This window comes from Mercenaria mercenaria, chromosome 4 (genome assembly GCF_021730395.1).
Source record: "Mercenaria mercenaria strain notata chromosome 4, MADL_Memer_1, whole genome shotgun sequence".
NCBI classification, from domain to species: domain Eukaryota; kingdom Metazoa; phylum Mollusca; class Bivalvia; order Venerida; family Veneridae; genus Mercenaria; species Mercenaria mercenaria.
In genome coordinates this window covers 38912386-38931347 of record NC_069364.1, presented here as the reverse complement: position 1 = coordinate 38931347, position 18962 = coordinate 38912386, and the positions used below count along the sequence as shown (strand labels likewise).

At 34.2% G+C, this 18962-nt stretch overlaps 1 protein-coding gene across 1 annotated transcript; it reads left to right on the top strand.

Moving 5' to 3' along the window:
* Window positions 1-240: 240 nt before the first annotated feature.
* On the top strand, window positions 241-17403 carry LOC123551493 (zinc finger protein 37-like). Its single transcript, XM_053540968.1, has 5 exons — window positions 241-342; window positions 3529-3669; window positions 4551-5954; window positions 6537-6695; window positions 9478-17403. The coding sequence occupies exons 2-5, from the start codon at window positions 3576-3578 to the stop codon at window positions 10230-10232; spliced, it is 2412 nt and encodes an 803-aa protein (XP_053396943.1). The 5' UTR covers window positions 241-342; window positions 3529-3575; the 3' UTR covers window positions 10233-17403.
* Window positions 17404-18962: the final 1559 nt, after the last annotated feature.

Genomic DNA, 18962 nt, shown 5'->3' with positions numbered 1-18962 from the left:
TTAAAAGTATTAGCTGGAGAGATTGAAGGGGCTCCAGTGTCAGTGAGAGAGGGAATAGCCGTTGCCTTTCAAAATTTCTTAGTGAAAACGAGATTTAACTAAAAACAACGTCCCTCAAGCTATATACTGTATAATTTAAGTAACAAGAGTAAAAGTACATAGAGAATACAGTGCAGAGTAGACGACAACAGTACATGCGTCCATTGGCGTCAGTCATCGCCATGACCTTCCGGTCAACAACAACAACAACAACAACAACTTTTGACATAAGTTGGTTACTTTACCGAACCGCGGCTAAACATGTAGAAGGAACAATTTATTGAGTCTAACATTTGTTTAGAAGTAAATTTTATTTTTATTATATGATATTATAATCGGTTTACTAATCGACATTATTGCGGTTGATTATGTTTGTTTGTAGAGTGCAGTTCGGATTGTTCGTATTTTTCGGATTACAATTATATTTTACACTCGATGCATGCGTAAATCAAATAGTTGGGAATTAATATGGACGGTACAGTAGTGTAATCTGAAGCGGTGTCGATTTAAAATATCAACTTCCAGTGCGTAGTAAACAACAAAAATGTCTCTTTCGATGAAATGTTAAGACATTACACATCGGCATTCTTTAACCACATAAAAAGAGAACATTTTAAAGTATATTGAATATTCTTATTGACTTCGGTAGCAGGTTTGAAGCAAACAAAGCCAAAGAGAAAAAAAAACAAACTTGGATTGCTTATTCGTAGTGAACTGAAAATTATGTTACCCCAGAATTTTTAAATGACACATAAATTTGAAGTAAAATATACTCTATGCAAGTTTAAAACATCAAAAAATTAATGGTTTCTAATGCCAAAAAATTATCTGAGTCCTGAATAGTTGTTCAACCTTTTACCACTCATGACTCAGTTCCATTACTCTGACCATTTTTCATGAATTATGTCTTTATTTTTAAAAATTCAATGCTCTTTCTTCTGCCACTTAACAAAGATTATTATGATTTTAAATAAATGCTATTGGCACATGGGCAGAATAGACAACTTCAGAATGACCTTTTCTTTTCAAAATTGTTCAAAATCAAACTGGTTGCATCAAACGATAGAAAAAAACTGAAAAAATATTGTCTAACAAAACTGAAGCCAATTTACTGTCATCTTGAATAGCTTCATGAGATTGCTTATAAATGTGCCCTGGGTTGAAAGAAATAATCTTTTGTATAAATTTTGTAATTATCACTTTTTATGTGACAAAGTCCGGTGGGCAGATGACCATCTCCATGAATCTAATGTTAAACATATGATTCTTTAAACTATAAAATGTCCCTCAAACATATTAATATAATTGAATATTTATTGATCAATGAAAGGATAAAAAAAGCAAATTATTATACTTTAATATTCGAAATAAATGAATGCAAACAAATTACATGGTTTTTTCACTCCAGTGAATATGTGTATTAAAATACGTCATTTATGGTTTTTCACTTTAAAAATTTCAAGTAAGAAAATTAATCCTAAACATTTCAATTTTGAATTTTAACCATTCACAAAAATTATATAAAATAAATCCATGCCAAAAAAAATTAATTGTGGCCCCGATAACAGTGTTAACTGATCAGCCACTCATATGAAAAACTTAAACTCTACTTGGATATGAAAATTTTGATATGGCTCTTTCCTTTGTCTCAGTTACCAAAATTTTTAGATTTTGATTCCTGAAAAGACCTGCATTCTTTAAAGACCTAATAGGACAGAAATTAACACCAAACTGCAGCACTGATATTGATCCTTGGTGTCCCTTTCAAAAATTGTTCAAAAATGCTGAGAAAGACCTCTGGGTCCCATTACAAATATATAGTAAAAATTAAAAATCTTGTCTAAAAATTCAAGGCATAGGCCTTGATATACATTGATATACATTGCTAATGGTCCTCTAAAGATTGTTCAAATTTGCCCCTGGGTGAAAAGAGGCCTCATGGGGTCATTGTTTGTTAATAAAATACATTAAACATTTCTATTTTTAGACAGATTAAACAATGAGACCTGTGATTGGGCATTGACGCGATGCTACGACCATGTTTTTTTGTGAAATTGATGAATGTTTTTGCAATGGTCTTAAACTACTTTCATACCAGCAATTGATATTCATAATCTTTTTAGCATGTTAAATATAAAACAAGCAATTAAATTTTTTAATTTTGTGTGAATATCTGTTTAAATCTGAATTAGTATTGAATGCACATTACAAATATGAAACTCACTTAAGGTTACATATTTATTTTCTAAATTGTGAGATTTTTAAAACGTTTGCTTTAAATTCAATGAGTCATTTAATATGTGTAATTGTACATTGTAAAAGAAAGTATATTCACACTAAAGAAAATAATGTATCAGAAGAATTGGCAGTATTCAATCTTGTTTTTATGGTTTTAAAATCTAAAATTGCGAAAAAGTTATTAAAAATTAAGAATTTCATCCTCAGCAACTATTAACAATAACATTTGTTTGCAACAGATAACACAAGGTGATTAAACATTAATTCTGATGCACGTACGATTCTTTCCTATTTGAAGAAAAACTTTTAAAAAACCACTTACAGTCAAAAAACTCAAGCACACATCTTTTGAATGTGGTTCAACTCTCTTGTAGTTTCTCTAAAACTTTTACAAATGTTGCCCTTAGGGACGAAAAAAGTGAAAATGGGCGCTGCCACAGCCGAGTGTGGTTGTTCTAGATGTTTTTAACATTAGACATTAATGTATATGAAAAAATTAAAAATGTTTTTGCTACAAACTGCAAGTGCATAGTTTTGATTTTTATATGTTGCTTGCAGTGTTCCTCAAAAACTGAATCATGCCCTGGACTTGTAAATGAACATTTCACACCTGTCCGGGTCCAATTAACATAGATTATATATAAAATAAATAAAAATTTGTCTAAACATTCAAGGCCTAGGCCTTTGATATTTGATATGTAGCATTGCCTAGTGGATCTCTAACAAGATTGTTCAAATTATGCCCCTGGGGTGAAAAGAGGCCCCGCCCTGGGGGTCACTTGTTATATGAGTTATATAGGAAAAAATACTTAAAACATTATCAGATCATATTTCCTAGACCGTTTAATTGTAACTACCTGATGACCCTAAGTGATTAGGGGTCACTTGGCAGTGATCTTGACCTACTGACCTACTTTCTTGTTTTTAAGCCTTGAAATTTGGATGACATGTACAGTTTTGCACACCGATCTTAAAACTGACTTTCAGTGACCATGAATGTGACCTACTTTCTTAATCTTTTAGCATCAGTTTGCCATTTGAAACATGTGGCTCATATTACTCATGACCCTCTTGTTTAATTTTTGTGTGTGCAATATTCTGTTTACAATTGTCTGCAAGTTAGTATCTCGGTAGCTACACATTACAAATGAATGAAACTCCACTCTCTTCTTTGCAAGGTTACAATCATTATCATATTGGTGTCTGAAATTGAAATGAGATTTTTTAAATTGTTTGTTTTGAAAATTTCAGATGAGGTGTGTGGTATTATTTGTGTGAAGATTTGATACATTGTAAGAATGGGGAAACTTCTGGTACTGTATCTCACACTAGAACAGGAAACAGCCATACACCAGCTGTTTTCTAGAAGAGATTGGACAGTCATTAATCTTGGTATGATATGTTTCTTCATGGTTTTTTAGAACTGTCTAAGAGATGTGTGAAAGATTTTTTTTTGCTGTTACTAGAAAAAAAAGTAACATTTCAGTCCTGCATGCATCTTTTTAACAGATGAACTTTTTGTCTAACAGTTTAATGTTCACAAAGAGTGGATAAAAATATAATTTTATGTGCAAGTACAGATATATTTATACCATATTATTCTCTTATTTTGACAAACTACAAGGGACCAGAGATGATGACGTATGGTGAACTGTGAAACAAAAACCCACTTACCAGTCAAAAAAGCCTCCAGCACACACATTCTGGTTTCAGAGAATGTGTGTTCAGAACTCTCTTTTTTGTTAAAGCGACACATTTTGCTCATTAAAACTTTACAGCACATCGCTGTAGGCCCTCCCCTTTGAGGGACAGAAGATTAAAAGTGTCTTTGGTTATAAAGTGTCTGGTGCTTGGCTGTGACACAGCTCTTTAGAACCCTGCTAGGATTGTTCTAGGATTGTTCTTTGTCAAAACACGTTAGTACTAGTTTCAGGGAGGTGTTATACTTGAGAAAATGATTAATCAGAGACCAGTTAGGATAGACTAACACACACATGTGCAATGTGCCATTAGTTAATAAGGATTTTTTATATCGTTTTAGGGCAAGCTTGTTCTAATAACACTGAAGTCACTGCCGATGACTTTGTTAAATTTGATACATTTCACACCATGCCGTAGTACAAATTATGTATAATTATATAAAACCTAAAGTGATATTTAGTTGAACCATGTAGGATTTATTTGGCGGGCTTGTTTGCACTTTGTATGATTATTTATATTTTACGTATTTTTGCACTGTTATATTTGGAACTAATACTATTTTTTGTTTGTAGGGACTTTTTTATCTGAAAAGTTAGAGAATGAAATGCTGTGTGCCTGGGAACAGTCTAAAAAGAAAACAACTGTTGCTGCTGATACAAAAACTAAAAAAGAATCTTTTGAGAAACCTGTTATTCCTAATATAGATGGCACTGCTGCAGATGAGAGCAGACTACTTCAGGCTGAAACTAAGGCATTGGTAATCACTGGAACACATAAAACAGAATCTGATGATGTAATTCATAGTGGAGACACTGTGAAGGCAAGCACCGAACCTTGCAAAAGAGGATCTGATGATGTAGCTCATAGTGGAGACACTGCAGAAGCAATCACTGAACCTTGCAGGATAGAAACTGATGATGTTATTTTTAGTATAAATACTGCAGAGGTAAGAATGAAAAGGAAGCCATTAGATAATCAAATTATTACAGAAAAGAAGAGCAGAAAACCAAGAAGGAAGAGAAATACAATTCAGATCAAGACATTAAATCTCAGATCCAGAAATTTAAACATTGAGTCGGAATTTAGAGAAAATGCTAAAGTGGATAGAAATCAGAAAATGTCAAATATAGATATCAATAATGTACATGTCAAACAGACCAAATCTTTGCAACCCATGGTGAGTTATCAGAACAAAGAAAAACACACAGATCAGATAAAAGGAAGTAATGATGAAGGTAATAAACAGTACAGTCCTGAAACTTTAACTGAAAAGCTAGATGAAAGCATTGAGCACAAAGATGTAACTGATAGAAGCAAAAATAAGTTTGGTAAGACAGACAATAATCAAGAAATAGAGCTTCTGGCAAAGGATGCAAAGAAAGGTTGGAAATGTGATAAATGCAGCTATAGAACAAATGTTCGCAGCAACCTCAACAGGCATGCCAGAGAGATCCATTCGGGTATAAGACATAGATGCTCTAAATGTAACAAGACATTTAAAGGGAAACATGATGCTAAAATGCATGAGTTGTACGGGCATAATTCTGGCCTCCAATGCAAGGAATGTGATAAAACATTTTCCTCCATGAGCGGCCTACGTAATCATGTGAAAATTATACATAAGAATAGCACCTTGTATAAGTGTGAACATTGTGATATGAAATTTTACTACAAGTCGCATTATTTAGGGCATGTTAATAAGCATTTAGATGTGAAGCCATATTCATGCAAAACTTGCCAGAAACCATTTCGTTACAAGGTAGCGTGTCATTTACATGAGAAGACATGTTGCAGTGAAAACTATTATATTACCCATAATCCTGATGGTAGCCTGAAGGAGGCAGTCAAGTGTAAATTTCTCTGTGATATATGTGGCCTAGAATTGACCAGCAAGTCCAGTTTGAAGATGCACCACTATTACACTCACTCGGATGATACAACTACTGTCTGTTCACTTTGTGGCAAATCTTTTAAAGGTAGGTGGCAATATATATATCAGATAAAATTGTTTGGGGTTAAGGTTGCCAGCTTCAAATTGTTTGCATCCTTACCCTGGGCTTTGGTTCTCTGCTTGATACATGATATTCTTTGATGTGAAAAAACTATCCAGTTGAATGTCTTAAGATGCTATGGTTCTACTTAAATGCTAGCCCATGTTCTAATTGTCTGAAAGGGAGTCTACCTCTATCTGTAAACTTGAAAAGTCAGCATTTTTCCTACAAATAATGTCCAGAATTCTTACCTCAGCTAGACTTTCCTCTTACCAGAATTAACCGCACTTGGACCCTGGGGACCTGCTCCGCAGCAACTCAAACTTCAAATCCCAAATCTGAGAGTAACTCCACTTGGTAATTGGCTGTGCAACATAACACTTTTTTCTAGCTGTGTCTACATATTGTTTCTTAGGAGCCCCCATACTGTTTTAGCCTGTAGTACCCTATCCAGTTTTAAAACCAGTCTGAGAGTGATATTTGTTTTAAATTATTTTTTTACCAGGCATTAAAGGCTTTATAATAATTTCTGTTTTATTAATCTTAATGTTTTAAATTCAATTTTAGGAACATACAGCTTACAGCGTCATATGAGAAATGCCCATGAAGATACTGGTGTTCGATATACATGCCCAGAGTGCAAGAAGGAATTTTCTCAGCAACAGATCTTTAAACAACATTTGAAAATCCATAAGAAAGCATACACGTGCTTCTGTGAAACTTGTGGTAGGTATTTTACTTGTAACTGACTAGTGAATGGATTGTATTTTGAATGTAAGTTTCTACAAAAAAAAATGTTGAATCATTATTAGTTCTCTTTACATTTCCCTTCCCAACTTAAAAGAAACTGTGCATTTTAAATAAAAAATGGACCAGATTGTAATCAGTCTAGTTCTTACACAATATTATATGTTTGTCATTGTGCTCCCCTTCAGAGACGTGGGGGCATATTGCTTTGCACATGCCGATCACGCGAGTTAGTATGTCTCTCTTTCGGTAGAGAAAACAGTTTATGCTCCATAGCTTGAGAACCACTTGATCCAGAACATTCAAACTTGGTAGCATGTTTGGGATTATGATGTTGATGACCCCAAATGCTTTGGTGGTCGAAGGTCACAGGGGCCAGAATCTTGAAAAAAAAAAACAGTTTCTACTCAATAACTTGAGATCAACTTGATGACATGATTAAAGTTTTGATGCCTGATATTTAGGTAACTTATTACAAATATTCACCATACAAACCAACACTATTTCATTTTACATATAACCACTACCTCAAAGAACTAGACATTATTTTTAGTTTTCAGATCAATAATTGTGTTCTTATATGGGATAATAGAAAAAAAGAATTATATGAAATAAGTTTCAGCAAACAACTTTTTATTTAGATCACCTTTAAGGATTTTTTAAACATTAACAGCGTTTATATCATTGTCACAGGGTGAGAAAAATGTGCAGTAAGACCAGGACTCGAACCTGGGGCCTCGGAATACCGTTCCGATGCTCTACTGACTGAGCTATCCGGCCGCCTACACATTTTCTCCCCGTTTTAATATTCAAGTTCTATACCGTGACATATTTCCCCACCATTTTGAAATTCGTCCTCGAATTTCAGCGGGTACTTTATATATAAACAATTACAGGCGTCGGAGAATAACCAGTGTAATGCCGTCACGGTCCCATGTTGGGTGCCAAATGTCACAGTGTGAGAAAAATGTGCAGTGACACCAGGACTCGAACCCGGGGCCCCGGAATACCGTTCCGATGCTCTACCAACTGAGCTGTCCGGCCGCCTACACATTTTCTCCCCGTTTTAATATTCAAGTTCTATACCGTGACATCATTTTGACTTTATTAAAGAAATTTGAATAAAAACCTTAACACAATGATAAGTTATGAAAAGAGGAAGGAAAGTATTAAGAATCATGTCTTGAATATTTACAAAATAATGTTCCTGTTTATACTTAATTTTTATTTTTAACAACTTTGATATTTACTTCCCTGAGGGATTTTGTTCCTTAAACACTGTGCTGTTGTGGGGGTATTTATCACTATCAGTAATAGCTATGCTGTATACTGGACTCAAGATTTTAGCAAAAAATGATCTTTCTTTAAAGCTGAAGTTTAGTCATATAAAAAATAAAGTTAGAACATGAGATTTTGTTTCTAAAATTTTAAAAAATGCTAATTCAAGAAAAAAAAAATGATGTTTGATTTGGAAACTTGGGTTGTTTGAGCAATAAAAACTTCCTTTCTAATCTTGACCAATACACAACGAAGGAATTTGTACATACCTAACAACAGTTTACATAAGGCCTAAAAAAACTCTTTGTTTCCGGTAACATGCTTAAAAATTAGGGTAGGTAGGTCAGAAAATATTTTTGGGGCGGAATTTTTTTTTATTAAGGGAGACTTTTCGGAATTTTTTTTTTTTTTGTCAAAAAATGATTACAAATAAGGGTGTTATGCCTTTAGAGCATCAGTAAGTTAATTTCTAAGATCACTGGCCATGTTTAAAGCATAAAAAGTGTAGTTTTGCATCTTTTTGTTAAAATGTTGAAAAAAATATTCTCCAAGGCCATAAAAACATTTAGGATCGGGCCAAAAAATTAGGGTAGGTTGGGATACCGGAAAGAAACAATTTTTTTTTTTTTACGCCTAAAGCTTCATAATGAAAGCAAGTTAATTATGGTACCCTGTAACAAATGCTTTTCAATCTTGAATGAAGCCATCATTAAAAAACCAACTAATTCTCACATGTTTTCATAACATCTAATCTGTCAGTAATTAGGCTTCATAGCATTGTTAAGAAATGTAGCAATAACTTCCAGATATCTTAAAATTTCCTCTTTTGTTGTCTTACGATCTAAAGGTTAGTCCCTTCAAAGGACCAGTATTAAAGCACGTTTTCAAAACAATTTTTTAATGAAGTATGTTAAATATTCAATTTATACATAAAATTTGATTGGTTATTGTATTTAACTTAATGTTTATGAAACTTTGACTTTTATACTAATTTATCAGAGGAAAAGACTGATTCATGTTGTCTTCCTAGACAGGCTCCCGTCCCTATGTTCTTATTTACATATATATGTTTATTCATTAAGAGGGAAGTAACTCCAGCAGGTTGTTTCTACATTGACATTTTTTATTGCCCCTGGCTCCGAACATAGGTATGGTTCAGCCATCAGATAAAAATGTGCTATTTTAGAGGCTTAAGATTTTCTTATTTTGCTTGCAGTATTTATATAAAAAATAACCATGCAGCCAGGGAGCCAGGCTAGTTGTCTTCCTTGTAATACAATATTCTTGACACCAGCACAAAAGAGAGGTAACTGCTTTTATACAGATTTGTATGAAGAAGCACATCTGACATTACACACGCAGGGACATATATTTCCTGTAAGAATATATTTCCTTCTTTCTGGTTATTAAATTGATAGTTATTACTATGTTGTGATGTGATACAGGTATGGTGCTTATATCTGTGAGGAATTTACTATTTCAGGTAAGGGGTTTCTATCAAAGTTTAAGATGATGGAACACGCACGGACGCACACGGGGGAAAAACCGTTTTCCTGTCCTCACTGTTTAACTTATAAATCAGCAACCAAGACTAATCTCCAGAAACATATGAGAATACATGACGAGAGTAGGTTACCTAGGCAACAACCAAAAAAGAAGAGAAAACGAGAATCAGTTGTCCCCAAGGAGAAAAGTGTTTTAGTTGACAAACTGTATGATCAAGCAAAAACTGTTGAAGGTTGTACAAAAAATGCAGATAGTTATATAGAGCCTATTTATGTCTCTTTACAAATGTCTACTGGTTCTTATGTGAGAACGCTAGAGAATAATCTAGGTCAAAGTAAATACACAAATCTTGACTCGGTGTCTGTGGATAATGACAGTATAAGATATGGTACACAATTTTATGACCATTCATATATGGAAGAGCAGAGTATAAGTCAACAGCAAGACCAAGACAATTTTACAATGAGAACTCAACAGATTGGTGAAGATCAGATTCCTAACAGTTTCGAAATCAGAAATATGCAGAGACCTGAACTTGAAAATAAACAAAGAAGTGAAACCAATATGCACAGTAAAGACATAGTGAAGAGCGGTTGCCAGAATAACTATGAGATAAACAGTCATTGTGATGGTTACTATGGTAATGACTCTAGCAGTGAACCAACCGAGCTGTCTCAAGGTCTTAACATTTTAACAGTTGCAATGAATATTGTTAACCCTAGTCAGTACTGAAAGGTTTGATTTTATATTATTCCAAGTTGCAGGAGATGTTCAGTTGTTAGCTGTATGGAGTGCTATCCTACTCGGCCTTTCATCCTTTCAAAGAAGATCTCATGAAAAATATGGCCTCTAGAGAGGTCACAAGGTTTTTCTATTTTTATCCCTACTGGCCTAGTTTTTGACCGCACGTGACCCAGTTTCGAAACTGACCTAGATATCATCAAGGTGAACATTCAGATCAATTTTGATGAAGATCCATTGATATCTAGATAAATTTCAAAACAGGGTCACGTACCTTCGAAAACTAGGTCAAATAATAGAAAAACCTTGTGACCTCTCTAGAGACCATATTTTTCAATGGATCTTCATGAAAATTGGTCAGAATTTTTATCTTGATAATATCTAGGTCAAGTTCAAAACTGGTCATGTGGGAAGAGGTGAGCGATTCAGGACCATCATGGTCCTCTTGTTAGTCTTTTGCTCTGAAAAATGATCAATATTTTGCTTCTTTTATGTAATTATATTGAAATGTTATGCGAAATGTAAGAAAATGGATGATGGTAACTGATGTGATTGGGAATATAGTTGGCTGAAAGGTAACTTATTACGGTCATTTACAAATAAAAATTGGGCAGTTTGATTTGTTATACCTATTTCCCAGTTTCCATTGATAATTTGTTACTTAAATACTAAAACTAAGCTCTAAAATTGTTCAAATTTCAGTAAAAAATTGTGGTGTCTTGAATTAAATTGATGTTACCATGGGGACAAGGCCCGTGACCTATATGTCTAATTGTAAAATTCAAAAGCTTTGACACTGGTCTATTTAAGGAACACAGCTTCGTCTTTTTATTTTCATTTCAACAATATCCATGAGAATAATAGCAGCATGCAGAACGGTTTTTCAATAAAAATGTCAGACGACGGGCACTGCTGTAAGTATTTTAAACTGTGAAATTTGTTAAATTAACTGCAATTCATACGAAAATATTACTAACGTTAGAAATAAGATGGTTTAAAGCTACATTAAGAAGAAAGATAATTTTATATAATATTGTTTTATAAGAAATTACAATAAAAAGCAACATATAAGCTATTTTAAACATCTCTGTTGCCATGGTTACTCTAAACTTTAAGAAAAACATAGTACTATGTAAAGTTCTTGGTATTTTGCTAATCATATTACCCAAATATTCCATGTTGGTCAATAACAGAATGTCACTGAAACCGTCGAAAAACCTGTTTTCATACATAATTGTTGAAAAATGAGAGAAAATGCGTTACCATGGAAACACGAGCCCCGCGACATATACATTTTAAGCTTTTATTAGAAAGCTAATGCGCATACTAGTAAAACTATTAATTATGCAGACTTCTACGGATAACAATGAAACCAAAATACACTGAAAAGTGTTAAATATCTGTATTTTCCTTCTTCTTTCTATATAAAATACCTTAAGAGGGTCATGTACTTCAAACCTGGATAAAAATTGTACTTGAAGGGACAGAGATAAACGGAACTGAGATTGTAGCAGTTAAAACATTAAATTACACGAAATACAAAAAATCACTGCGGTTCAACTAATTTGAATTTACCCTGGTAACAAGGTAACCTACCTCCTTAAAGGGATACTCGGGTGTTTTTTAGCTTGTCTGATTTTTGAAAAAGTTTATGAGGTATCGTCTTCCTTTGATCATCAGCGTTGGCGTTTGTTAAAATTTTTGTTTAAGTCCACCTTTTCTCAAAAACTGTTAGGGCTGCAGCTTTGAAACTTTGCACACTTGTTTATCATCATTAAGTGACTGTGTCAGCCAAGAACCATAACTCTGATATGCATTTTGTCAAAATTATGGCCCTTTTTGTACTTAGAAAATTTTAGTTTCTTGGTTAAAATTTTTGTTTAAGTCCACCTTTTCTCAAAAACTGTAAGTGCTACAGCTGTGAAACTTTGCACACTTGTTTATCATTATTATCATTTTTATGCCCCCAGCATCTACTGATGCGGGAGGCATAAAGTGATTGTCCTGTCCGTCCGTACGTACGAGGTTAACCAAATGGGACCGTTTCGTCTAGCATCAATACCCCTTACTAGAATGACTTGATACTGATGCAGATGTAACCTGTGACCATTCCTCATCTTCATACATCACCTGACCTCAGTTTGACCTTGACCTCATTTTGGACTTAGGTTGCTTTATATGGGCCATCTCTTGGTTAACCAAATGGGACCATTTCGTCTAGCATCAATACCCCTTACTAGAATGACTTAATACAAATGCAGATGTACCCTGTGATCATTCCTTATCTTCAAATATCACCTGACCTCAGTTTGACCTTGACCTTGACCTCGTTTTGGACCTCGTTTTGGCAAAATCTATTGACAAGGATGCCACTAGGGGCATAAAGCGTTTATTGAACGCAGCTCCTTGTTTTGTTCAAAAGTTCCTAAAGTAAGCCTTACCTCCTATGTAACATGGAGAAACATTAAAATGGAAAACATTACATGTGTATATAATTCTGGATGGACATACTTCTGATCACGCCAGAACGTCCAAATATGGAAAATAAAGATCAAAGGTAAATATTCATGATTTTCTTGAATTCACCTATGAAATGAAATTGTGAAAATTAGCGAAATTTGAAAATTAAGAATATTTCCAAATTTACATTGTTTCCTTTGACATTACAGTTTTATTTGATGCACTTTCACTCTATCTCTGTTATTAATACATGGATTATACTCAAAGGTAAAATAGTTGTTTCATGTCATTACCCAAAACCAGATGACTGGCAGAAATTTTCTGTAAATTATGCCCCTTTTTAGCTCATCTGAACTTCGTTCAGGGTGAGCTATTAGTATAGGTGGATAGTGCGGCATCCATCGTCAGTCAGTCATTGTCCATCATCAGTCGTCCTGCTTCAGTAATTATACTTTAAACATCTTCTCCTCTGAAAGTACTGGTCAGCATTACTACAAACTTGGTCAGTAGCATCCTCGCACCTTGACCTTAGAGCTAGGGGTCTGGGTTTTGTGCATGACATGTCTCATTATGGGGAACATTTATGCCAATTCCCTTGATGAATGGCAGAGTTATGGACCACACAAGAAACAGACCATGTTAACCTTTAACCTCTAAGTGTGACCTTGACTTTGGAGCTAGGGGTCTGGATATTGTGCATGACACATCGTCTAATTATGGTGAACATTTATGCCAAATTATTGATATAAATCCCTTCATGGTTGGCAGAGTTATCAACTGGAAACTAAACAGACCCTGTGTTAACCTTTAACCTCCAAGTGTGACCTTGACCTAGGAACTAAGGGTCTGGGGTCTGGATCATGCGCATGGGGTCTGGATCATGCGCATGACACATCATGTCATTATGGTGAACATTTATGCAAAGTAATTTCAAAATCCCTTTATAGGGCATAAAAAGCTTTGAAATGAAGGCAAATGCCCATTTATTTCTCAGAAATAGATATATTGACAATATATTAACCCAAGGCATAGAGTTATGATCATTTAAAATTTTCATATAAAAGAAAAGTTTGTGATCAAGGAAATGTAATTCTTCTTTAACATGTAGAGCAGAAACATCAAAGGGACATAATATTTTGAATATTTTCTATTTTGGTGCAATTGATTTAACATTCAGCTGTGATCTGGATTGCTAAATAATGATCCATGATACTGTTTGCTATAAATATAGAACATCTGGAACAGTCTGATAACAGCAAAAAAAAATGCTTGTAGCAGAATGCAAATATTTAAGCTCTGGCCGGAACTCAAACCCTGGACCTCTCACACCTAAGGCAGATACTCTGCCACTTCCCTATAACAGCAGTAACTATAGTTAGGTAATTTTGGTGCACCCCTATTCTCTTTGTGAACTGGAACAATTTTGTGACAAAAACATGTTTTGTTTACTCGGGATTATTGGTGTATTTGCTGTGTTACCTAACAGCAATTTCCATGTAAAGAAAAAACATAATCTAATTTTGTCAACATTTTAATTTGTCAAAACTGTCCGAATTTTTCTGATGTGTTTCTTAGAGTATGAACTTACTAAACTGGTAGTACCAGTGAAATATAACTTGCACTGAATCTTTTATATTTGCCCTTTAAGCAGCTGGCGAACGGCAAAGACAATGAGCTTTGTCCAAATTTAGGCAATCATTTTACAAGTTTTGAGAGAATTTTAATTGATAGGAAATTACAGTTACAAACTAAATATCTATCTGCAACACACAGTCATTAGCACTCACTGTCAATCAATACTATGACTAAGATGGACTGTCATTCGATAATCCCAATGATTCATAGACAGAGTCCATTATTTACATTTTTAATTCTTAAAACCACTATATTTTGAAAATTTGATGGTGATTTGATATCTCTAATCAGTAATAATACAAAGATTCCTACAAACAAACCAAGTTTGGTGTGATTCAGACCAGTCAGCAGGTGTTTAAGTGAAAATATGTAAAAAGTTATTGCGGAAATAATCTATGTGAACACATTACTGATTCCATCTACACTTCACCCTGGTTGCAGTCAAACAGGTATATTGAATTCTTTAATTTATTTTGTTTCAGTAAATCTATTTAAGTGACAGGCTTTAGTTATATATATCTGAATTAGACTATAAGTTTTACATTTCCTTTTTACTAACTAGTATGTTTTTGTCCAGTCTACATTTTTATAGCGAAATACTCTCCACTGGGACTTGAACCCAGACCTCTTCCTACATGGTGTAAGAAGCATTCTTACATTGAACTATGGAGAGGAAAGCTAAATGTTGTAAAACTGGAAAATACAATATTTTGGCATATTTTATCTGTAATCAGAATAATTTTATATACATTTTAATGACAAAGTGAAAATGTATGGTTAAGCCTATTTTCCTTCAACTATTTTATTTCAAGAAATTGAGAATCCTGAAATTAATTCAGAATTAAAAGTCTTCAACTAAGTGCAAGTTTTTGCAATTACTGATAATATGTAATTATTTTAAAATAGAATGAGAGTATTATTACTTCTTAAATAGGGCCTACTTAAAATCTATATTATGCAGCGTTTTAAAATCTTTTCGAGAACTGGCACTTGTCAAATTAGGAATAGTTCAGTTGCAAAGTCATGTTACACTGGTAAAATTGAGTTGTAAGAACAAACAAATTGGACATTCTGATGGGTTTTTTTTGACAATGAAGAACAGAAGGAAAAGCTGTTAACTGCAGTGCATCAGACATGAATATTTTCTACAAGAAGTGGGCAAAGTGCAATGTAGTTTGAAACTTTTTTGAATAAACTAAAGTTAAATGTTTTTTTTAACTCTTGATAATATATATCTGAAGTAACTATTAACATGGTAGATTTAATGGAAACAGAAACATCACTTGAGCGCTGACTTAAACAAGAGGGCCAAGATGGCCCTAGGTCGCTCACCTGAGAAACACACCATAATAGTGTAAACATGTTTGACCTAGTGATTTCATGGAAACAGATATTCTGGCCAATTTTCATTAAGCTTGGACCAAAAATGTGGTCTGTTGAGTTTAAACAAGTATTTTCTTAGATATGACCCAATGACCTAGCTTTTGACCCCAGATGACCCATATTCAAACTTTATCTAGATGTTTTCAAGGCAATCATTCTGACCAAATTTCATGAAAATCAATTGAAAAATACAGTCTCTATCGCATACACAATGTTTTTCTTTGATTTGACCTAGTGACCTAGTTTTTGACCCCAGATAAATCACATTCAAACTCGACCTAGATTTCATCAAGGCAATTATTCTGACCAAATTTCGTGAAGACCAATTGAAAAATACAGTCTCTAGTGCATACACAAGGTTTTTCTTCGATATGACCTAGTGACCTAGTTTTTATCCCCAATGGCCTATATTCAAATTTTACCTAGATTTCAATAAGGCAATCATTCTGAATAAATTTCACGAAGACCAATTGAAAAATACAGCTTCTATCGCATACACTAGGTTTTTCTTAAATTTGACGTAGTGTCCTAGTTTTTAACTCCAGATGACCCATTTTCGAACTTGACCTAGATTTCATCAAGGCAGTCATTCTGACCAAATTTCATGAAGATCAGTTGAAAAATACAGCCTCTATCGCATACACAAGGTTTTTCTTTGATTTGACCTAGGGACCAAGTTTTTGAACCCAGATGACCCATTTTCGAACTTGGCCTAGATTTCATCAAGATTATCATTCTGACCAAAATTCATGAAGATTCGGTGTAAAATGCCGTTCATATTGCATACACAAGCTTATTTCTTTGATATGACCTAGTGACCTAGTTTTTGACCCCAGATGATCTATTTTGGAACTTGACCTAGATTTCATCAATGAATCATTCTACGTAAATTCATGAAGATCAATTGAGAAAGACAGGTTCTATCACGTATGTGTCTTATCAGTTTATCTGCACTGTGTGCATAGGTGTATACAAGGTTTTTCTTTGATTTGACCAAGTGACCCATTTTCGAACTTGGCCTAGATTTCATCAAGATTATCATTCTGACAAAATTTCATGAAGATCAGTTAAAAATACAGCCTCTGTCGCATACACAAGCTAAATGTTAACAGACAGACAGACAGACAGGCGCCGGACGCCGGACATCGAGCGATCACAAAAACTCAAGTGAGCATTGCTTAGGTGAGCTAAAAAGCAAATCTGAATTTCAACGAACTTCTGTATGGATGGAATCATATTATTATTATTATTATTATTATACCAGATTTATATAGCGCCCTTTTCATGATCAATTTCACGTTCAAAGGCGCTTTACATAGTTCAAATGCAGCCACACAGGGCGCATAATTCATCCTCTACTAGTACAGACACAGAGTGATCTGACCAGAGGGACAGAGTGAGACAAAGCCCCCACGACAGAGAGATCAGAAATCAGATACAGGCTTGTCCGGCTAACTTAGCCTAGCTCGTTGCGAATAGACAGCCTGGTTCTTTAACGTGCCGAGTATATAGCACTGATACACGCAAGGATTGCCTGGGTTCCTGTCCTTAAAAGTTATTTATTCAGCCTAAACATTGTACAGTTGTGAATTTTTAAGACCTGAACTTGAAGGACATTGCCTTGTAAACAAGTAATAAATCAGATTGTCCTATCATCTGAAGATTAAAAAAAATCTTACATGGACATGTGTATTTCTTAATTACCCAATTTAAAACAAGATATTAAAGTGACATCTGTAAATAGTCATGCAATCTGTAGCTGGAAAGACCCCAGTTGTATAATTTGTTTTTCTCTTAATTTATAATGGTCTTCCCCTCTCACGCCCAAAGTTTTCGAGGTAGGTACATGTAGGGAAATATTTTTTAACAAAAATCCTTTGTTTAATCAAATTCTTATTAACAAATATTCAAAATATGCCATGTGTATTATAATTTCTTGCTCAGGGATTAGTAAGGTATACACGTTCATTATGTACGAAACTATGTATTGGAAATAAAAGAAAGTTTAAAGTAAAATTAAACAATATACCAGTTAGGAAAAAGTAAAAAAAAAAAACATGACAATTAGCCCTAACATTTTACTCAGGCATGCTTTATATATGTAGTTAAATTCAAATACAGTTTTTGTTCATACACCATTTCATCATCTGATAGTGGGCATGAAACATAAAAAGGTGTTGCACGAGTGGTGAGAGGATGGTGAACAGACTATGTGAAATATAAAATCTGTTTCTCATCAGTGAACAAATACATGCCAAGTACATGTGCAGTATGTTCCACATACATGACGATTGTGTGCATTTAAAATTTAATATTAATTATCAGATTTAAAATTATCCAAGACTTCATGATAACAAATATTCTGACTAAGTTTTATGAAGATTGAATAAAAAAATGTGCCCCCTAGGGTGTAAACAAGCTTATTCTTTGATTTGACCTGGTGACCTAGTTTTTGACCCCACATGACCCAGATAAAATTCATTTGATCATTTGATATTTCATGCAGGCAAACATTCTGATCAAGTTTCATGCACATCAAATGAACAAGAGTGTAAACAAGCTTTTCTTTTGATTTGATCGGATGACCTAGTTTTTTACCCCATATGACCCAGTTTTGAGCTTGGCTTAGAAATCATCAAGATAAACATTCAGACAAAGTTACGTGAAGATAGGGTCATGAATGTAGCCACTAGGTTGTTAAAAAGCTTTTCCTTTGATTTGACTTGATGACCTAGTTTTTGACCCGGCATGACCAAGTTTCGATCAAGGCCTAGAGATTATCAAGATAATCATTCTTTGCAAGTTTGTATGAGATCAAAGCACAGATGAAATTTCTATATGGCTGAAAAGGCCAAAATAGAAAATGTTGCCTCTTTCAGGGGCAGTAACTCTAGAACCCATGATGGAATCTATTCAGTTTTCGAAAGGAACCGAGATCTTTGTTGTGACTTAAGTTGTGTGGAAGTGTCTCTATATGACTGCAAACGCCAAAATAGCAAATTTTGGCCCGTTAAGGGACCATAACTCTAGAACCCATGATGGGATCTGGCCAATTTTAGAAAGGAACCGAGATATTATGACAAACCAAGTTTTGTGCAAGTTTGATAAAAGGTGATTGTAAAATGTTGACTCTATCGTGTTCACAAGCCAAAAATAGCAAATCTTGGCCCTTTAAGTGGCCATAACTCTGGAACCCATGATGGGATCTGGCCAATTTTAGAAAGGAACCGAGATATTATGACA